Source organism: Chironomus tepperi, unplaced genomic scaffold (genome assembly GCF_022539635.2).
Source record: "Chironomus tepperi strain 1889 unplaced genomic scaffold, CSIRO-AGI_Ctep_v1 contig_196, whole genome shotgun sequence".
NCBI classification, from domain to species: Eukaryota; Metazoa; Arthropoda; class Insecta; order Diptera; family Chironomidae; genus Chironomus; species Chironomus tepperi.
In genome coordinates, this window is record NW_027226318.1 from 86,117 (window position 1) to 109,031 (window position 22,915).

General features: G+C 30.5%; 4 protein-coding genes and 2 non-coding genes across 6 annotated transcripts; 3 read left to right on the top strand and 3 right to left on the bottom strand.

The window, feature by feature from the left end:
• Positions 1 to 833: 833 nt before the first annotated feature.
• Positions 834 to 12,390, bottom strand: LOC139089960 (homeobox protein 2-like). The gene is made up of 7 exons (XM_070639626.1): positions 12,325 to 12,390; positions 11,182 to 11,967; positions 10,479 to 10,778; positions 9,479 to 9,577; positions 8,634 to 9,255; positions 7,240 to 8,249; positions 834 to 6,963 (listed from the first exon to the last, which is right to left on the bottom strand). Exons 3-7 carry the CDS (start codon positions 10,641 to 10,643, stop codon positions 5,029 to 5,031), a joined length of 3,831 nt encoding a protein of 1,276 aa, XP_070495727.1. The 5' UTR covers positions 10,644 to 10,778; positions 11,182 to 11,967; positions 12,325 to 12,390; the 3' UTR covers positions 834 to 5,028.
• Positions 12,391 to 13,049: 659 nt separating this feature from the next.
• LOC139089738 (activator of 90 kDa heat shock protein ATPase homolog 1) lies at positions 13,050 to 14,731 on the top strand. The gene is made up of 5 exons (XM_070639338.1): positions 13,050 to 13,194; positions 13,292 to 13,639; positions 13,710 to 13,879; positions 13,947 to 14,197; positions 14,253 to 14,731. Exons 1-5 carry the CDS (start codon positions 13,176 to 13,178, stop codon positions 14,521 to 14,523), a joined length of 1,059 nt encoding a protein of 352 aa, XP_070495439.1. The 5' UTR covers positions 13,050 to 13,175; the 3' UTR covers positions 14,524 to 14,731.
• A 100-nt stretch (positions 14,732 to 14,831) lies between these two features.
• TRNAY-GUA (transfer RNA tyrosine (anticodon GUA)) lies at positions 14,832 to 14,934 on the bottom strand. Its single transcript has 2 exons — positions 14,898 to 14,934; positions 14,832 to 14,867 (listed from the first exon to the last, which is right to left on the bottom strand). It is a non-coding gene; the product is annotated as a tRNA-Tyr (tRNA).
• A 562-nt stretch (positions 14,935 to 15,496) lies between these two features.
• On the top strand, positions 15,497 to 15,588 carry TRNAY-GUA (transfer RNA tyrosine (anticodon GUA)). Its single transcript is given in 2 exon segments — positions 15,497 to 15,533; positions 15,553 to 15,588. It is a non-coding gene; the product is annotated as a tRNA-Tyr (tRNA).
• Positions 15,589 to 15,682: 94 nt separating this feature from the next.
• On the bottom strand, positions 15,683 to 21,379 carry LOC139089737 (probable serine/threonine-protein kinase nek3). The gene is made up of 6 exons (XM_070639336.1): positions 21,224 to 21,379; positions 19,098 to 21,039; positions 18,693 to 19,036; positions 18,363 to 18,634; positions 18,059 to 18,293; positions 15,683 to 18,001 (listed from the first exon to the last, which is right to left on the bottom strand). Exons 2-6 carry the CDS (start codon positions 21,029 to 21,031, stop codon positions 17,658 to 17,660), a joined length of 3,129 nt encoding a protein of 1,042 aa, XP_070495437.1. The 5' UTR covers positions 21,032 to 21,039; positions 21,224 to 21,379; the 3' UTR covers positions 15,683 to 17,657.
• A 972-nt stretch (positions 21,380 to 22,351) lies between these two features.
• LOC139089964 (HIG1 domain family member 2A, mitochondrial) lies at positions 22,352 to 22,846 on the top strand. Its single transcript, XM_070639629.1, has 2 exons — positions 22,352 to 22,493; positions 22,665 to 22,846. Exons 1-2 carry the CDS (start codon positions 22,352 to 22,354, stop codon positions 22,844 to 22,846), a joined length of 324 nt encoding a protein of 107 aa, XP_070495730.1.
• The last annotated feature ends 69 nt before the right edge of the window (positions 22,847 to 22,915 follow it).

The window sequence follows — 22,915 nt, forward strand, 5'->3', positions numbered from 1 at the left end:
TATTTTCAGAGTTCATGATCTTCTTCTTTTCGTCTGATAAAATTTCAAACGCTCATGAATATTATGAGAAGTTTGCTTTCACATAAATCACATAAAGCTCGTTTTCATTAGCTGAGTTTGTTGTGAATTTGAAAACCATGGCAAAAGAAAATTTCGGTCGTTCAAAATTTAAAAAATAACAGAAGTTCAAAATTTAAAAGAGGAGTTCGAAATTGAACTTCAGGAATTTTGGGCGGGAACTTTTAAGTATGAAAGGAGGAATTTTTTGGAAAAAAATTTATTCGAGTTCTAGCAATGAAGGTTCGAGGAACATCTGAAAGGAAAAATAATATTTAGCAATTGCATAATTAAGGAGTAATTTTCAGTACTAAATAAAGGATAACATAGGGTTCTTAACGAGTAGTTTAAGTATATTGATCATCCCAATTATGGAAGATATAGGAATACAGAGGATAGAATCATAAGATATTATCGGACATAAATCGTGTTGGCAACACGGCAGCAACAGATTTGGACTTAAAATTTATAAATTCTCTGGCAATTTCCAACAACGAAAACCAAAAATTGCTTACCTACACAGAAATTGCGTCACTTATGTACAAGCACAAAGCAATTTAGTTCAGAGAAAAATGCACTCAAGTCAATCGCATCGAAGAGAACAATGGCTTATTTCTCTCTCGCACACACATTTCAAAATCATATGACATTGCATGATCTCACCTTGTGTTCATTTTAGCAGACTGCAATTCTCGTAAAAAATCATTTGTTAACAGAAATGAAGGTAAACGATAGATGATGCATTTACTGTAAATAGGAAGCAATTAAAACAGATGTTTTTAGGTTGTTCTTTTTAGTCGATTTTTATTTGCTTTTTTACATTTTTTTTTTTATTTCCTTTTTTATCTTTTTGACGCTATTTGATTTATTGGAAAGCGTGAAAATTTAAAAAAATCTTCACCACACTCTCACATTTTTTCATGTTTCATACATTTTATACTTTTTTTAGTTAATTTTTTAAAAATTTTTACATTTTTTTATCAATTTTTTTCACTTTTTTTTATTTTTTGTTTTTATTTTATACATATTTATGTGTGAGGAAATTTTCTTTCATGTTTAGCTTACATTAATATCCACCTAATTTCTTCAAAAACGACGTTTATGTTTTGTTTTTTGTCTCATTTTATTATTATTATTTTTTTATATGAAAAACTTTGTTATATGCAAAATGAATTCTTTTGATTTAAATAGAAATAAATATAAATGGTTCTTTAGATTTTAGGGATTTCTGTCAGAGATCCTTGCTGGAAGATATGTGACTAAGTTGCTAGTGACTAGTATTGAGCTAGTTGACTTGACTAGAGTAAGGAAAACTAGATTTCCCAAATGTAAGTCAGCAAAACAAGCTCATGACTAGCTCATCGCTTACCTAGTCACACCCCCACCCCAGCAAGCACCTCTGATCACTGATAAGATGGGAAAATTAATACAAGAAAATTTATTTATCCTTTTCACATAATAATATAATTTGGCTAATTTCTTTCATACATTCTTTTATCTATATGAAGTTAAGATACATTTTTTAAAGAGGAAAAATAAGAAAAATAGAGCTTTCATATCAGGAACGAAAAACAGAGATGAAAACAAATAAAGAAAAAGTGATCTATGATACACAACAAAGAGATTATTGAGAAAATAATAAAAAAAAACTCAAAAACTATAACAAGAAAAAAATAGAAAATAAAATTAACAAGGAGGACAAATTAGAATAGTTTATAACTATATAGAGAATTATCCTTTGATATATGATAAGAGATAGATCCACAAAAATAATTTCTTCATCTCAACAATCAACTATTATTTGTTTTAAATCATAAAAGATTTTTTGAGAACGCTCTTTTAATGCCAAACCACTTTAATTAAGGAAATTTTCCATTAACTATGAAATTGTCCTGAAACTTTACAATTTCTTAGATTTTAAAAACATTTGAAAGGTTTTAAATCAAAAAAGTTGCTTCAAATCAATTCAAATGTTGTCAAATTTGTGTAAATTGTATAGTTTTCAAAAGGGTGCAAATCCTGATTAAAATTCAAACTAAATTTAGCGGTTATTCTTATTACTCTTAAAATAATGGTAAGAACAATAAGTTTTAGATGGTAAATATTCACAGTTTTTGTGGCAATTAATAAAATCTTCCCGTGGTTTGCCATAATAAGAGCAGGTTTCATTCATACATTGGAATTTCTTTGTAGAACAGATAATTATCATTTTTTAAAAATAATTTTTTGTTGTCTTGAATGAAAAATTTTTAATACAAAAAAATTAAGTGTTTGTGTATATTTATGTGTGTGTGTGTAAGTGATAAAAGTTTCAATTGCATGAATGTTAGTAAACTTGTGTTCTTTGTGTGCATAATTATTATTCTTCCAATTACACAATTTTTTTTCCTTAAACTTCATCATTCATTAAAATTATTCTTCACTAATCACAATATTCAATTTTTTTTTTTCATTAATTGAAAGAAAGCAAATCCCCCTTTTATAATATATTGGATTTGTACTTTCTTTCCTATACCTTTTACAGCAAAAAATAGACTTCTTACTTGTAAATTTTTTTTTTCTTTATCTTAAATTTTTTGTTTCGTTCAATTTTGAAAGCCAATTAAATCAATAGAGAAATTTTTGGAACTGAATTAATTCCTAATATACTTTCTACATGTTCAAATTTAAAGGTTTTCTTTATCGCAAAATAAAAAGTTTAACAAACTTTAGTTCCACATCACAATTCTCATTTAAAAAATTTTACATTTTTCCAATATTTTAAATTAAAAATGAGAATCGTGATCGAGGAACAAAAACATTTTGTTTATGGAAATTATTACTTTAAGCTACTTTACTCTACAATATATACCGAAAAACTCAAACAGGAAAATATTTGTTCAGAAAATAATCATAAATGATTCATTTCATTACAGTTAGCCCCAATAAAAGCATTAAACCCCTTAAGACTGACTTAAATAGATTTTATGAATTACTAGATATCTTCACTAATGAAGCATTTTCAAACTTATGCTTCATACTTTTTTTTATTTAACTTTTTTCTTCCTTCATTTGGCATTTAAAGAAATTTTGTAATGGAAAATTCTTCGTAAATTTTCCACTTTCTAGTAACAAATCAAACTGTAATCGTCTATATTATACAGTTAAGAATCTTTTACTAGAAATACTTCTTCAAATTGGTTTTTTGAATAATAAATAATAACAATTTTGTATGCAATAAAAACTTGAACGCAAAAAAACATACATTACTCATATAATATTGCATATAAAACTCTTATGGTGAATGTTTTTTTTTATTGCGAAAAACAAATAATTTCGTTCTTCCAACAAACTTTAAAAAAATAATAAGCATGGTAAATAAAAAATTATTTTTTTTCAGCACAATTCTCTTGCAAAAACAATAATGCACTTATGTGTGCTTCTGGATGTTTGAATATCTGAATGTAATAATACTTAAGTGGAGCTTCAATGTCTTAGAGGAAGAAATTTCATTAATATTCACTTTTAACCCTTTTCAATGGCTTCGGTTGCCAAGTAGCTCAAGTTCTACTTCCAATATGACAAACAATTGAAGGTTTTAGTCCTCAAAATGTCAACTTTCATAAAATGATGAAATATCGGTAATTACGCTACACTGTCAGTTAGAAAGAAGCATTCAAGATGTTTTATGGTTAAATGTCCGGGTTCAAATCCCAATCGAAGAAATAGTTCATGTGAAAATAATATTGTGTGCTTTTTTGCATCTAATGCAATTAGTGAGTCTTCCCAAAGATCAAGAAGACTACGATGGTCAAGGATAACAGTTGTTCCACTTGTGAATGATCGATGAATATCCAGTTTTTCCAAATATAAACAAAAGAGCATTTTGAGTTTGTTTTTGCAAAAAAATTGCGCTGCTTCTTCTACATTTTCTTTGTAAATAATAAAAGGTGTTTAAACTGATAATAAATGTTCGTTTAATGTTGGCTTTTTAAATCGTTTTAACAGAAAAAATAAAGATATATATTTCAAATATTTAGTTTTCGTTTATAAAAGTCTCAGTAATTAGGATAATCAACTCATAAATACGAGAATTATATGTTTTGACAATAACTGAACTATTATTTAAAGATTGTGAATTGAAAAATAATAGACATATTGATTAATTAAAAAAGTTAGAAATAAGCATACATTGAGGATAATAAGATGTTTTATATGATTACTGTTTATAACCATTATAAAGGCAATGTGATGAAATTAAGAATGAATTCTGATAATTATATCCACTTTTTTATATAAAATAATGAAATATATGTGATAATAATTTGATTCCTTTTTTTTCAAATCGATTTTTGTCTCATTATAAAACGCCAACGTGTTACTTCCTTTTTTTCACAAAATGTTTCCTTATGCAAATTTTTATGTAACCATTATCAAGAAAAAATTTACTATAATTATTATTTTTTTAAAATTGATTTTTCCGAGCTTTTTTATGATTTTTTTGTATTAGTTGTAGTATTAAGCACGTCCTTCACATATATATTCATGATTGACATAGTCAATATTACAGCTAATTTTTTTTTAAATCTTTTTTTTTTTACTGGATTCGAAATTAATTTTTGCTTTTATATATGTGACTGAATTGAAAAGCCATAAAAAGAGGCTTTTCTATATAATTTGCAGACAGTCACAAATTTGATGATTTGAATAGAAAATGATCATCCAACAATCCGAAAAATTCTTGAAACCATTATTTTCTTCTATATTATTACTTTTTTTTTGTTGTTGTAAATAATTATTTACCGTTTTTAATTTAACTTGTATTTCCATCCATTAATCCGTTGTGATTTGCCTTGGTTTTTATTATAAATCTTATGCGTGTATATGTGTGTGTTTGTATGTAATAAAGAAAAAGCGCAAAATGTATTTCCTACATATACAATGCTCCCATATGTATTTTTTTTTGTTATTTGCTCGTGTTTTGATTTTTTTTTAACGCGTAAGAGGCCGAGAAAGATCAAGCTGTTTGATAAGTGTATGCTGTTGTTGTAATATGTTTCGATAATAATTTGCGCCATCAACTTGATCCTTGTAATACTGCGATTCTTTTATAAGAGCTCCAGCCATATCATTAGCATTATTATTAAAGCAAGGATCAGCATGAATGAGGAGGATTTTTTCAATATTAACTTTAAGCATTTTAGCAGCGTCAATGAAATAGTTGTTTGCAGGATCTTCAAGAAATGATGGCGGTGTTGATGTGTCGAGATTTAAATGATACGTAAAGCCATCTTCATGGGTATGATAACGTTTATTTTCCAAGAGATTTTGGCATGTTGAATGTCTACGTTTACGATTCTTTGGTCGGTGAACTTCATTTAAATTTTGACAATCATTATTGTTTGTGTCTGCAGTAGAATTATTATAATTATTTATATTAAAATTATTCGTTACAAGCGATTCCTTGATCCAATTCAATAGTTTCAAATACTTCTCATGATTCTTATCCTTTTCCGGGTTCTTATTCCATTGCCAATGCGTTAAAGTTATCTCGTCAAAATTCTCCAAATTAAAGACATTATTTTTATGATGTCCACTGCTCACGATTGCCGACGTTAAGTTCTTTTGATTTTTTGCATCGACATTCGTTTCATAGAATTTATTCTCGTCTTCTTCAATTGTACATGTCCCATCCATACTATCATCCATAATCATATTCATATAAACATGATTCATATCAAATTCCTCACAATCATCCTCTTTCTCATCATCATCACAATAATCGCTCGTAATGTACAGATTTTGTATTACATTCATGATTTCATCACCATCCATTTTCAATTCATCTTTCATCAAACGATTGGCTGGCAATGACTTATCAGCATATGGGTCTTCATTCATTTGTGCACAACTTAAACATTGTTCCCAAAGACGATGCATGCATTGCGTTTGCTTATTATATTCGGAATCAATCATATTATTGCCATCAACTTTTACATTCCTCCAAGATTCCGATGCATCATATGATGATGTTATTGTGCATATTGATGACGATGAAGAGTTTGATGATAGAAGAATGTCTGGAAATGTTTGCGATGATAGATTGTTGTTACTATTGTTGGATGCTGTATTATTTTTGACACGATTAACTGTAAAGAATGAGTAGTCATTTGAATCATCAGAATTGTTTACGAAACGCCACTTATTTCTGCTTTCAACTAACGTGGAATCGTTGACGCCTTTAAAATATTCATCATAAATTTTACGCTTGCAATAATCTTCATTAATTTCCACGAAACTATGATTCTTTCCCATTGTGGTGACTGCGGTTTGCTTTATAAAGCCATTATCAATTGTCTGACACTCCTTATTATTCTCAATTACAGCATATTTGAGGACGAAATTTTTCTGTGATGAATCCTTTTCTATTTCATAGAGATCAATATCAGTTTCATTATAGCGAGCAAGCTTTTTCTTATTCCAAGTTCTGTAATGCTTATTCTTGTATATCAAACCTCCACTTTCTGAACGCTCATACTCAATTTCATCCCAGTTACTATCAATTATAAATGTATGTCCGTCACGAATAATTGGCTCAAAATGTGTCTTTTCCGATGTTAAATAATTTTCAGCTGATTCCTCCTCTTCAATATTTGGTTCGACTGTACGCTCAATATAATCTACATTTAATGGATGATAATTGGCTCGAATAATTGTTGTGGATATTGGAATAGGACGAAACTTTTTGAATGCACTCTTTTCAGCATGATTAAAAAGTGTAACTTCTTCATCAGTATTTTCTTCGTGTGCATCATTCATATTATTGTTGTTGCTTGTTTCATTCCAATGTTGCTTCATTTCCGCACCAATTGAACTCAGATTTTTGTAGATGTCATCATTTGAAGTCGACGATTTCGGATCAGCGACCTAAAAATAGCCCGCGCAAAAGAACAAAAAGAGGAACAAAAAAAAAAGAGAGAACATGAATCATGTGAAAAACAGATGACCTTGACGCGACTTGCATAAACGTAAAATGAAATACTAATACAACTGAATGAAAAACGTGTGCAGCAGTCTATATACATTTTCTTTCCTTTACTACGATACTATATAGTATAGCAAGCAGGCAAAGGAGAGAGAAGAAAAAAAATACTACAACGCAATCAGTCCGATGCAATGCAAAAATTATTGTGCTAGACTTACCTCTTTGAAAATCAAGCTCTCGGCATCACTTGTAAAATCACCACTATCTGACCAGATTGATGTTTGAAGATTAGTGCCTGATTTAATGAAATCAGATTTGGTCATTTGATCTGATGAAAAGAATTGTCGTGGACTTGCAGTAAATGAACTACTTTTGGAAATGGCGCCCCGTCCGCCATAATAAGCCATTGGATTATTGTTATTGCAATCGTAGTCAATGTTCTTGTAAATCTGCTGCTGATAATTTTCGGTGCATGGAGCATTGAACTCAACAAAATGATGTGTCTGTTCATTGAAGTTGAATAAACTGAGCGAATTCTTTTCACTTGTAAATGAACTGGCGAGACTTGCGCTGCCTTCATCCTCCAAGTGTTTGTGTGTCAATGGCTTTAATGTATCACATCCACCATCAACATCACTCCATATTGCCTTGACATTCTCATCAAATTTCGATTTCAATGAACTGATTGAAAGAGCTTCCTTGCTGTAAGATGGTTTGTTTCCCTTTGCATTTAATGGATCATCGACCAGCGATTCATCAATTATGAGCTTGTTTGGTAGGCATTTCATTAACAAGACATCTTCTTCGTCCTCATTTAAGCATCGTCCATTTCGATTCAAAATAGTATTATAATTCAGATTAATATTATTATTATTATTATTATTGTTGACGAAAGGATGCATTTGTTGCTGCTCTTGAAACTTGATCATCATATTAACATTATTATTAATATTATTATTATTATTGAAATTCATAGATCCATCATTCTTTAAATAATCAAATTGATCCATTTGATAATGATAATTATTGACTTCTTCCTTTTGTTGCTGAATAAATTCACTAATTAAATCGCGATCCATTTCCCAATGGCCTTTAAAATCCATATCCCAAGGTGCTCCAGAACATGTTGTTAATTTATCCAATTTCGGGGCATTTTGAGCATTTGAGAAATTATTGTTTCGAATTCCGCAGTTTTTATCGTACTTGTTTATGGTTTTCGTTGATGCATCTGCGGATAAAATATAAACAAGCTTATTAATAACCAACCACAAGCTATATTGAGTTAATTAGCTATATTACATAAATTTAGTAGGAAACTTATTATTAAAATTTGTTGTAAACAAAAATAATTGAAAATTTAGAAAATTAACTTTTTTATAGAAAAATGCCAGAGAATCAAAGTTGCTTTGATTATCAACTGATTAGATATGTCCAAAATCAGCGTTTGCAGTCATTTCAAAGGTATTTAAACAGGTAAAAACTTTGTAAAATTGAAAAGGTTACGAAACTTTTTACTTTCTATGTGTTAGTGTAGAGAAAAATTTAAATTTTGACCGTTAAATTCTACAAAATTTAAATTTCATACGTTAAAAAAATATATCACGTGACTTACCATATTGATTTCTTTGGTGATTTTTTCTGTTGCTACTTTTGACCATTTGCATTTTCTTTGGCGAAAATGTTGCATTATCATACATAGTAAAACTTTTGGTGGTGAATTGCACGTCATTTTTCTTGGGAAAGCCTTTATAAGCTTTACCACATCGTCTCTTTCTACGTGGTGTCCTATTATTACCATTATCGTTATCTCTTGCAAGCAAAGATGAAGAGGAAATTATTGAAGCTTCTTTCTTATTCGACATCAAATTAGACCAAGAGAGTAAATTTGTATTGGACTTTTTACTGCTGTTATTGTTATTGCCACTACTCTCTTCAATTTCTGTTAATAACGGTTTACGCTCTGCACTTGTTGATGTCGTCGTTGTTATTTTCTTATTACCATTCAACGCTGGAAATGCTAAATAGTAATTCTTTGTAGAACTCTCATTTCCATGATTTCTCTTGATCTTCTTTAAATTCTTATTGCTGTTGTTATTCTTATCATACTTTGGCGATGATGCTAAAGAATTTGTTGCTCGACTGTTTGTATTCATTGGACTTTCCTCACAATTATTGATTTCAAATTTTCTCAATTTCAAATGTAATTCTTCAACCAAACTTATAATGCTTGATTTCTATAGATAAATAAACAGACACACAAAAAAAAGAGAAAGAGAGAAGATTAAAAAGTGAATTTCATGTGATCATCTCTAGTCGATGACGAATTCATCTATTATATAACAATCCTATATATATTTTGGCTATTGAAATGATATTTTTGGTTTCGACAAGCAAGAAGAAGGCACAAAAATGTTCATTTAATGACGTCGCAGCAAATAAAATTGAAATTAAACTTACATTTTCTTCAGCCGAAACTTCCATTAAACTCTCAACAGCAGCAAGTCGCTTCAATTCTTCATTATTTTTGTTTGTAAAACGATAAGGTTCTTTTAAGTCCTAAACAAAAAAAAAGTAATTTAAGTGTCATAAATATGTCATTATAGATAAGCAAAAATATTGTCGTCTAGTCCTTTCTTATTCGTTATTCCTTTACAAAACAGTAATATCAGTATTACTAGAATAGATAATCTTAATGAATCACAAAACAAGTACATGATGAATATTTTTTAAAAAAGTATTATCTTCATTCATTTGTGACTCACGTGATAATAAAGTATAATTATCAATGCATTAATAGGAATCTGTTTATTGTTTCTGTTTCTGTTCTGTAACTTGAACGAACATGTTTTGTAAAAAAATAAATAGAAAAACTAAGGACAAGTGATTGTTATATACAATCGGTAAATAAGGCAAGTTCTATATATTATTAGGCGTCATTCACAAGTGACATGATTCAGGAGTGTGGGAGGCAAAATGTCAAAATTCTTGGATATGCTAGGGTTGTAGAATAATCCATCCAAATTATTAGGTTCAACGCCCCTGTTGGGAATGACTAAGCTATTCTAAATAATTTTCTAATCTTGACGACACAAGGTCACGCTTGACGGCCAAATAGAATTTGAAGTTCAAGTTAACTCTTTGACTTATTTTGTCTGTTTTGTGTCGCTCGGAACTTTAAAATTTATCAATGTATTGGGAAAACCCCGAAAAATTGATATAATGAGACTGTCTGAACAGAGGTTAAAGGTATATACACTACCTCGAATACACAAATTATATTTAAAATTAATTGATATCCGACGCCAGAACCCCGTGACGTAAACAGTGCAAAAATGACGACGTGTCATATAATTTGCTATTTTTAATGCCACTCGAAATCAACAATCCTATTATGACGTCACAAGTGATTGACCCCATCCATATCAAAAAAGTGAAAAAATAAATTTTTGCGACTTACCTCCAATAAATCAATTGCATTCACTTTAAATGGCGTGTGGAGAAGAGAGAGCAAAAGACGCGAATAAACGCCTGGATGCTCAATATCCAATTCTTCCAAACGCTTTATAAGCCAATCAGAAATTTCATTAACAGCTTTTGTAGACACCAGTTGAGGATACTTCATAACTTTTTTGTTGAAAAAAGAATTAACGTGATGTTGATGTTTGATGAGAAAAAAATAAATGGTTTAAAAAAATAAAACAAAAAATCGCGGGAAACACAAGAAAGCAAACTCAGCGATGCTTATCTTGAAGCAGAACTATGGAATGAAAAAGAGAGAAAAAAGAGAAATGTTAAAAGATAATATATTATATATGATCATGTAAAAGAAGAAAGAAAGAGCAAGTAAATGGTATGCGAGAAGATAACCAATGTTGCTGAGAATGTGGAAGTGGAAATAAAGAAAAGAAGCAAAAAAAAAACTTTACGGTACTCATCTACTTAACTTGGCCGAAAGAAAGAAGACAAAAAGAAAGAAAAAAAAAATTCGTAAGGAAATCACATGCATTATTCTCATACACACGTCTCGAGTGCGCGCGAGTAGAATAAAGCACTTTATATCTATCTTTCCACCTCACACATTCGCATAGCTAGTAAATACGCAAGGTTACTAAAGGTTAAGAAATCTATGGAGCGTTAATTTAACAGAATGTTGGACCTACCTTAACGTAGTTCGGTATGACTGATAAAAGAACTGAGATTGATGATATTTACTTTGTAGTCGGTTTAATTTATTATTGTTGCTAATAAGATTCGCTGTTCTCTTAATTAAGAACACCTTGTCTTTATATCGATGCAGTTAATGATGATGATGATGATGCTACTATATATTATTTCTATTGATATAATATAACTTCCTCTATTTACTTGCAAATGATGATGTTAGTTGTCGTCTCGACATTTAATAACATAATTCCTGTGAATATGTTACTAAACATTTTTTTTGTTTTTTTGGTAATTAATGCGCGTCGTATTCACACAAACTGATTTGAACTGATTATATCGCAAATAAATGTGTAAAAGAATTCGTGGTTGATGGATGTGGTGATGATGGATAGGATTCGACTAATAAAAGAAAATTACTAGTGACTCCTAATTAGATAGATGATAATAGAAAATTCTTTTGCTTTGTCTTATCCAGTGATGTTTTAATGCATCATTTTACGTCTTTTTTGATAGGCATAAAGCCAAATTGTTTTGGGGATGATAAAGGTATTGTTTTTAAACATTCATGATGATTCTATTGGTACTTTTTTTGCGACAATCTCTCTCTCAAAGATGATGGATGAGTGTCGAAACAAGAATTTTTCAAATTCAGCAGAATGGCTGGATGGTTCTTTAAACCTGGGTGGATTTTTCTTTTCTCTCTTTTTAGATCATCATCATTTTTGAAAACAGGATTTTGATGTTTCTCTTCCTTACTGGTTGATATATATTTTAAATATATTCTATATCAAATTAAACGCAAAAGATACTCCGATTAGTAATGGGGAAAAAAATGAATAACAAGCAAAATAAGATAATAAGAAATCCCCGCACACATTTCTACACTCGACAATTCATAGTAAAATAGAGAAAATCATTTTCATTCACTCCGTACTCAAACCATCACATTTATAATACATAGCAGCAGCAAGCACCCTACCCCACAAAAAAAAATTATTTCATCATACAAAGAAAATTTTTCAACTTCAATTTAAGCAACTTGAACTCATTCAGAACTTTAACAACTATATATATTCACGATCCTCACACACTTATCTCACTTTTTGCACTATTTTAAGGAATTAAGTGACAAGTTTTACCTAAAATAAAATTAAAAAAAGTTTTTAGGGAATGATTCCCAAAACTATTCAAGTCAATAATGTTCCACACGATTTAAACTAGGGGGTCCCTCACTTATGCAATAGGATATAAATTATTTGATATAAAAATTTTAAAATTTGCAAAATGTTGTTGCTAAAAATTTTTTATTTTCAAAATTTAATTTAAAAAGCAAATAAAATGATTGATTTTTAAATTTCAAATGTTTAATTATTCCAAAGCCTACTCTTCATTTTCTTTATTTTGGCGCTATAATGTAAGAATTTAAAATAACATTGTTATTAACAACGTTTGAAGATTAATAGATTGGATTTACAGATATCCACATTATAAGCTGTCAATCTAATGTAAAATATTTTAAAAATCAAAAGCTCAAATTGAAAAAGTTTAAAATTTGAAGATTTTTAATTTTAAAAATTTAGCTTTTTCATTCAAAAGTTATCAATTTTCCCCTATTTTGCAACCTTTACACGGAAATTTCTGGACGAATTTGGATTAAAAACGACCGTTAAGACAAATTGAATAATAATTATCATTAATTTTTACTGAATCATCATAGCAATAAACTCTAATTAATTAAAATATATGTAAATCACATAAAAAACCATTAATAAAGTAACCTTTGACACAGTTGATTTATTTAAATATTTGAATGATTTTTTTGCACAAATTACAGCATATGTGCGCCCCCTTTTTGTGACCGATAATTCGAGAAAAGCATTGTCTCATACAAGAAATAATCTAGAACAAACTTTGAAGCAAATCAATAAAAGTAAATTGTATTAATTAATTTTAGTAAGTGTTTTCAATAAAGGATATCAATAAGAATAACATGGCAAAGTGGGGAGAAGGTAAGAAAATTGGAAAATATTAAATTAACTAAAGTTATTGAACTTGCACAAAAAATCTAAAATTTCTCGAAAACCTTGATAAATTAAATTTTTTTAGGTGACCCGCGATGGATTGTTGAGGAAAGACCTGATGCAACGAATGTAAATAATTGGCATTGGAAGGAATCTAATGCAAGTGGATGGAGTAAAGATAAATTAAATGAACTTTTATTGCATTTTGAAATTAATTCACCCGACAAGAACCTCAGTGTGAAAATCATAGAATTTGATAAATTAGAAGGAGAAGCTACTGCCAACAACCGGAAAGGAAAGCTAATCTTCTTCTATGAATGGAACTTAGTTTTAAAGTGGCAAGGAACAATCCTTAATGATGAACAAAAGGAGAAAGTCAAAGGAAAAATTACAATTCCGAATTTGAGTGAAGAAAATGAAATAGACGAAATAGGTCAGTAAGGAAATCTAAATCTTATAAATAAACATCCAGTTACACATAATATTATTATTGTTTCTTATAGATATAACTGTCACAGTCGATGAATCTAACGATAAGTCCGAAATCCTAAAACAATTTATGTATAAGGTAGGAAGAGATAAAATAAGGGAGCAACTGGATAAGTACATAAAATGTCTTAAAAGCGATTACGCTAAAAATCTCATCCTCCCTAAAAAGGATGATGCTGCACAGGTAATGAAATTACTCCCACTTTCTTTAACTATAATTTATATAACAAAATTTCTCATTATCCTTTCAGGCACAAACAAAAACTTTGCCTGCAAATCATGTAACATCCAATAAAGCCGTTATTAATGATTCAAATATTAAAGCGCCTTCGACAGAAAAGTCTGAAAAACCTTTGGGCGTTAAGCTTGATTGTAAAACTTTATTGCTTGAAGAGAAGTTCCAATGTAAAGTTTCAGAATTGTGGGATTGTTTCAGCCGAATTGAGCCTATGACTGCATTTACACGCGGCGAAGTTAAGCTCAACTTTTCCAAGAATGGAGAGTAAGTAGATTAAGTATTTAATAAGAATTCAGGTCTAATTCAGATCCTTATTTAGATTCGTTCTGTTCGGAGGAAATATTAGTGGCAAATTTACTGAAATTGTCGATAACAAGAAAATGGTAATGACTTGGAGATATAAGCAATGGCCAACTGCTCATTACTCGAACGTCGAAATGGAATTTGATGACATGGAAGATCATACATTACTTAAAATGAAACAAACCTTTGTGCCAGCGAGCGAGTATGACACAACAAGAATGAACTGGCAACGATACTACTTTGATAGTATTCGAGCGACTTTTGGATTCGGAAGTTTCTTATATTAAGCAAACATTATTTTCTTTAAATCATGATTCAATTCATACCACACACAAACCTTTCTTCCTTCTCGTAAATTAATTAATTCATTTCCGTTCGATATAGAAGTTCTCTGTAGACACGTTCAAAATATCTCTAATGAATCGCTTTTTGCTAATTTAATACAATTATTATTCAAAATAAAAACCATCAAGGAATTTTAGTGAGATCAGAAAATGACATAATTTGTTTTGTTGACTAAATCTGCTAGAATTTATGGATTTTATGGACGGCATTAAAAAAATTTTAAATATCAAAAATTAAATTAGCAAAAAAATCCTTCGAGCCGGATTTGAACCAGCGACCTATGGATAGCTGATATGTCTCCGAAGAGTTGATTCCACTACAGTCCACCGCTCTACCAACTGAGCTATCGAAGGGTACAAATTGTTGAAGTCTGCTTTGCCAAAGTCTATTTATGACATTTTACTCAGTTATTGCTGGATATTTTGGAATTTTTTATTGCCATCATATGCAATTTCTATTATTGCTGAGAAAAATTTTGGCATAACTCATCAAAACAGATTTTAATCGTTGAAGGTTGAATCACGTGAACATATAAAAGTCATATTAGCGCTTTATTTCATAACATTTCTAGAACTTAGAAAAATTCATCAAGGATGAAACTGTTTCATTTCAATTTTGTTCCATTGTTCTTGAAAATGCATTTTAGGTTTGATCGATAGCGATGAAAATATTGTAAATTGTAAGCACATCACGCTCAATGCTGAAAAAAGAATCGAACTGAAACCTTTGAATTTAAAATATTTGTTAAAACGCTTTTTTGATTAATGAGTTAAAAATCTCATTGTACTCATGATGCATGATGAATTATGCTAATTTATGCTGTAAGTAAATGTCATAGGTAAAGTGCTCCAACATAAATGGGCTAATGTAAAGTTGTGAATGTATTTTGGCACCAATGCTTCATAATTCAAATAACCTTCGGTAGCTCAGTTGGTAGAGCGGTGGACTGTAGTGGCATTGAAATTTCAGATATCCATAGGTCGCTGGTTCAAATCCGGCCCGAAGGAATTTTTTGCAATTTTTTTTTTACTTTTTTTTTATAAAATCAGATCTAGTAAATTTAATTATGATTTTTAAATGGAACAACTACACAAAACCCAATAATTTTAAACTGATACTCTTTATTTTTTTTGCATCATCAAATTTTACCATTTCAATATTACATTTTATTTTAATTTGTCTCCTGAACTAGCATTATTCTTTTAAAGTTTATGTTTTTATTTATTTTTTTTTTTCATCAATCAATCATTGGATTCAGATTCTTTTTTTATAGGTATTTTCATTTTGTTTAATAGAGAAATGTTTATATACTTTAATTAATGTTTTTTCAGTAAAATCAAGTGAATAATAAAAGAACTAAGGATGTCATACACGTTAAAACGATAAACACTTACACCATTAATTAGTTTTTTCTCAATTAGTTTCTTATACGCATGGTATCTTGACATTTTAATTAATTACCATATTTTAAACTTAATTTATCAATGAAATTTTTATCATGTATTCACATCTACCGAATCATTATAATATTCAAATCGTCTCAATTTCTTGTTTTTTAGACACTAATTATCAACTATCATTAAACAAATCTATAGCTACGATTGCAATTAAATCTTTTTTCACCAGACATAGATGCACATTAAGTCACATCCATGTCCAGGACTCTCTTTTGAGATAAAAATTTTGAGGATTTTTAAAAAAAATTTTGAATTTTTTTCTTCACAAAATAAAAATCAAATAAAATAAGGAAGAAGTCTGAAATTGCCTTAGTAAGTTTTAATAACGTAAAAAAATCTTTCATGTTAAACATATAAAATAATAATAATAATATAAACTCTATAAATCTATCATTCTTAAAAATTATTTTGTAAACTAGTATTAATGGTCATTATTATGAACATATTCACACCAGTTTTAATTCAATTCTTATGTGACGAAACATAGAAAAACATGAATAAGAGGTCTACTTAACTTCTATAGCTATTATAGAATTTCAAGTGGAAATACTACTTTGAAAATCAATTTCAAAGACATTGGATGAGAGTTTATGTTAGTTTAGTGTTTAAGAGATATCTAGGAAGTAGCTATGTCTTGTCAAACTGCATCTTTTGGATGATTTATGAATAAATTCAAATTTTAAATAAACCTGAAGTTGGCTTCAATTTTGAAAAAAATTCAAATATTTCCGTTATTTAACGAACATTTTAATTCAATGAATTTTAATGTGAATGAGGACATGACTGGACATCCTTCAAAAAGTTATGGAAATAAAATGAAACAAGTGAGACTTGATTGAAATTTAGAAATGCTGACACTGACAAATTTGCAGCACTTTTAAACAATTACAGTAAGAAATAGAATAAAACATCCGCACATATGTGGAATGATTAGGTGTGAATATGATTATAAGTTACTCGACGTTGTCACAATGATATTTTGTTTTAATACACTTTCCATTACATTAAGTTTTCTATTTTAGTTTAAAAATTAAAGCATCAAAAAAATTAAATTGTTGACGAATATACTTTCATTCTTATAAAAGGAAAAAAAGGACACGATACACTTTGTGTGTGTACTTACTAATTCTCTCTTAGCTAAATGTATCTTCATTTTCTATTCTCATTTAAAATTTATAGTTTAATTATCTTTTTCTTTAATTTAAATAAGTAATAATTTTTTATATCCACTAAATCTTTCATTTTCTTTTAACCGTGATAATTATGATAACGTGTTGTGTCGTCTGCAGTCGGTTCCTCCAAGACTTTACTTCATTCTTACTTCTTCTCAATTACTCAATGCTAATGATTATGAGCATAAACATCAGTTTGATGTAAATTGAATGAAATATGAATGAAGCTTGACTTTTAAGGATTCCGTCCACAGACAACTGTAATTTTTTTAGCTAAAGGGTTTCTTTTACGCCAGAACGTGTGTTTGTTTTGTAAATATTCGATTTAAATGAATTAGATTAGATTATCAATTAATATTACTTTGATTACATATCCAATTTTATGTAAGAAAGAAAATATTACCATTTTTGCTAACTTTATACTTGATGTCATTAAATTTAGCCTCATCATTTCTTTGATCGTGTATTACGGGCTCTTGATGATGCTTTTGATGTCGATGATGGCTCTGAGGATGTCTCTACACTACTTGTTGTAGATGACTTTTCTTTTTCCTTTCCTGTATTTTTCTTTGACGGACTTTCGGGAGTCGTTTTTGCAGCTATCACTGAATCATTTGCCTTTTCAGTTACCTTAGGTTCTGACTTTTTTGCAGGTGATTTTTTCTCAGTTGGAACTGCTGCTTTCTTACTCTTTGCGCCTTTTTTCTCCTCTACTTCAGCCTTCTTGACAGGCTGTGGCACAGCTTTCTTCTCTTCAGGTTCGATCTTTTTCTCTGGAACGTCCACTTTTTCTAAAATATCAATAAAGTTAGCATAGAGTCATGGATTAACGTCAGCATTATGCTCACCATTTTTCTTAGGTACGCCTTTAGCTTTTGATACTGTTTGTTTGACAGGAGTTGTTACCTGTGGCTTTACTTCTTCAACCGTTTCTGTTTTTTGAACTTTTGGACTTTTTATTGCAGGCAACGGTTTTTCCGCGCCACGTTTTCGTCCTCTACCTCCTTCATTATCCTTGCTTGTCGAAGGTGTCGGCTGTTGATTATTCTTTTCTGTTACTTTCTCCTGTTTTGCCGGGGTTTGCTAAAAATTTAATTTTATAATCGTTAATTAATGTTATATGATGGAACTTTCCAGCATGTATTTTCTTACCTGGCTTTTAGCCTTTTTCTTAATTTCCAATAAATTCTCTTCATCACTTTCTGAACTGTCATCATCTTCAGCCATAATTTGTTTTCGCGCCGTTGATCTTGGCGTATTAGCTTTTTTTGGAGTTGATGTTGATGACTTTGTAGCTGCTTTCTTCTTTAACGGCTCATCACTATCAATGTCGTCACCTTCATCACTGCTCTTCTTTGAACTCTTTCGTTTCTTCGATGAAATTTTGTCAAGCTGTGATTCATCCTTGTATATCGATAAATCCACTATAAAACAGACATGAACATTATCATTTCATAAAGGTATAAAGCAATAAATACTTACAGCCATCAGGATTTTCTTCAGTAACATCTGGTCGCGGTAAAATACCTTTTTCAACATCAATTGCCTTCTTTAAGATATTTTCGACTCTAGATAGCTCTTCTTTTGGTAATTCATATGTTTTAGAGTCTGCTTTATCCAGTTCAACAGTCGTCAACACGCACTCAAGATCAGTTTGATCATAAAAGTCTAAATTGTAAATTCGTCCACCATTCTCATTAATCTTTCCTTCCACTTTCTCATTCAACCAGCGAATTTTAATTTTTGGTGACGATTTATAGACATTATGCATTGCTTGACATAAGTAAAATCCACCTTCACCGTTGCGAACAGCAAGAAATTCGTTTCTTAAATGGAAATAAATGATTATCAAGTTAATTAATAGATAGTAACAAACTGTATACTTACTTGTAGAAAATTGTCAATTTATCATCTCCGTTCTTTGTCGGATTTGCAGCCTGTGTTGATAATTTAGTAACAAGTGCAAGTTCAGGTGTTGGACTTTGATATGGTTGTACTTTAGTGCGAACTCGTTTTGTTTTTGGAGTGACATTTTGATTTGTCGTCGATGGTCCCGCAGTATTAGATTTTAGAGGTGTTTCTGTCTTCTTGACGACTGTTGGATTATTTGTAACAGTTGTTGGAATTGATGAAGTGGATGCCGATGGCTTTGAGGGTGTTATATCTGCTGGCTTTTGTTCCTCAACTTTTGGAGTTTCCGCTTTAACAGGAGTAGTTGCCTTTGTAGGTGTTTTTTGTGGATTCGGTGTCGTTACTTTCTTCGGAATCGTTGGTGGTGGCTTTTTACGAGGTGGCGTTGTTACTGTCGCCAATCTCATTGTACTTTTGCTGCTTTGAGGTACACTGCTCGTCGAATTTGTAGCTTTTGGTGGAGTTGGTGCCGTTACTTTTTCTGGTGTCACTTTCTCAACCTTATTGCTGCTTTCTGCTGGTGGATTTAAAGGAACTGTTGCTGGTTTCTTCTCGTCATTTTGTTTAACCGGCTCTGCTGGTTTTACAGCTGGAGATTTACTCTGAACTGGTTCCTTTTCCTTATTAATTGGTTCAGTTACTGCCTTTTGTGCAGCCTGTCCTGTCTGATTGCTAGGATTATTATTGTTATTTTTGTTAGCTGAAGGCGATGTAGCCGTGTCATTTGGTCCAGTTTGTGCTTTAAGGTTATTGGGAGATGATGAAGGGACATTTGATGGTAATGGCACTGTATTAGATGTGACAGGATTAGGAATAGTCGGATTATTGACTGTTATTGGAGGCGTTGAGACATTAGGTATGTTCGGAAGAGAAGTAGATGGAACTGCAGATGAAGTTAATGGCTGTTTATTTGGTGATGTAGAAGGTAGAGATTTATTAACTGTCGGGGGTGTTTGAGTGACTGGAACTGATGGATTATTTGTTGGACTTGCTATCGATATTGGAGGAGTTGTTATTGGAACAGAATTGCCAGATGATGCCACAGGTGAATTTAAATTAGGTGTAGTGGAAGGCACATTCTTAGTTTGCTGTGATGTTGGAGAATTTTGAACTGGATTTTGTGGAACAGATCCTGGAATTTGAGGCTGTTGCAATGTCGGAGATTTCTGTAATTGACTTCCTGGCGTTGCCAGCTTGGCAGTTGTTTTCATTTGTGGATGAATCGGCTTAGTTGGTGAATATTGAGAATGTGAAGCTGAGCCTTGATTTCCAAATGGCAAATTTCCACCTCCATAATTCATGTTAGATGCTTTCATTTGTTGCTGCTGAGACTGATACATTTGTTTGTTTTGATTCATTTGTTGGGGAATCGATGATGCTTGAAGCTTTTGGGATTCTTGAACCAGAGAATGCATGTGTGGCTGTTGATGAGACTGTGGTACATTCTGTGTTTGCTGTTGAGAGAATTGGGAAAACTGACTTGTCATCTGTAAGAGATTGTTGACTTTACTGATTGCAGCCATTTGTGTTATTGATGTCATCAACTGTTGCTGTTGAAAAGTAGCTTGCTGCTGAGTTGTCATTTGATGCATGTTTTTATTAATTTGTTGATGACCTGCAACATTCATATTTCGATTCATATTCATATGGGGTGCTTGCGTTTGTTGTTGCATTAACTGAGGAATATTTCCACTCATTCCATGATTATTATTATTGTTTTGTGAATGAATTGATTGCTGATTTGCCATCGGATTCATTTGGGGTGTTTGCTTATCATCATTAAGCTTTTGTTGATTCTGTAATCCGCTTGCGGTCGGCTGATTATTTGGGAATGATGTATTTGACATGTTACTTCCAGTATTTGCTTGAGAATTTTGCTGCTGAACTCGAAACGAATTAAAATTTATCATCTGAATTCCTAAAATAATTGATTCCTATGTTATTAACAATCATCAATGCACTCTATCCACACAAACAAACAACATTTTATAATGTATTCAGTTTCCAGTGAGCGATAAGAAAAAAATGTATTGCAAACATAACGCGAAAAATTGGCATTAAAAAAATTTGCAAAAATCCCGCAAACTAATTTGTCAATTTACCAGATTAAAAATAAATTTCTCCTTTTCCCTTCTCCTTACTACTTTTCGCCTGCTATATTATGTATTTATTAGCATTAACTTAACAGTTTAATGCTTTAAAACACGCAGAAAAATTCGGTTTTTTCTTTCGGTTATTTTGTAATGGCTGCAATACAATGATCTAGATCCGAAAAAAAATGTTCAGAAACTTAAGAATGTCATGTTAAATAAACTATTTGTTTTGAATGTCAGGTAGCAGATTTTAGGATGTCATTAATAACATAAATCTATGTTGGTACTTAAAATCATCAAAGTTAGCATATTATATTTGAAAAATACTCCTTTGTTTGGTGCTTTGACTTTTTGCAATGCTTACTGATTGAGTTCTGAGTCAAAAATAAATTTGTTTACAAAATTTCCATCTTTTATTTTAATAAATCGGCGCCAAAACTAGTCAAATTTCAAAAATTTGTAAAATAGGATTTTTTGAACATTTTTTCAAAATCTAGATCATTGTGGGCTGACAACAACGGATTTACTATGTTTATTCACCCTCAACTTTTCCGATTTTTGAATTTTTTAAAACCGGTAAAAGATTTATTGTTTTTCTTCTCTTCTTTGATATTGTTGATTGTTTTAAAGATAATATACAGGCAATTAATGCATTAATTACAGTTGAAGATTCCATCAAAAATCAAAGTAAACTTTATCATTTGTTATAACGGATTTTTACAAATTTAAAATTGTTTTTATGCTATAAAATAATGTGAAAGTATGTCCTTGAACTTTAATTGTCGGAATGTCCAAACATTTCATAATATTCGATCACAATTTATAAGATTTTCAATTTTAATTAATTAATTACCCAGTGATAGATGATTATCTTGTGCAAATCCTGCTAGTTAGTCATTAAACTTAATTAAGACGTTCAAGTTTAGTAAAAAATCGCTTTCCTAACTTTCATCAAGTATTTTTCAGTCTGGATATTTTGTGAAAACATTCATTGTCTCGAATATCAATAAAGCGGTAAATATACATACTGTTAATTAATTTAAGTACCTCAAAGTGCCCATTAAGATCCTTAATAGTTAAATTGCATTCGTATTAATTTAAAATTATCAATTTATCTGATTAAGATCAATCAGCACAATGACACAACAAGAAGCACATTCACAGCCTGAATTAGAATGGATTCAAATGAAGAAGGATTTTGATTCAGAAAGAGCAAATGAAGAGACTGCAAAGGAGAAATTCATCAGAAAATTTAAGGCAAATCCCCTAGTCCCAATCGGTAAGAATTGCATTTCTCATTGATCGATAAAAACAGTGCACCTGACATTAGATATCTCAGGTCGATACTCGACATCCGGCAGATTATGTAAAAGTTCCGATCTGTTGCAAACATAATTAATTAAAAGAAGCAATATTGATAGTCATTGTTTATCCTTTTAAAATTGTGTAGGTTGTTTGGCAACTGCTGGCGCATTATCATTTGGTCTGTACAGTTTTAAGCAAGGCGAAAGAAAAATGTCGCAAATGATGATGAGAGTAAGAATCCTGGCTCAAGGACTGACCGTTGGAGCCCTTGTCGTTGGTGTTGCTGCTACATTTACCACAGATAATTTCAACAAAGATACTAAGTAGGAGACACAAAATTATTTTATCAAGTGAGCTTATATCAGTGTGTAAATTGCATTAACAAAGAAAAATATT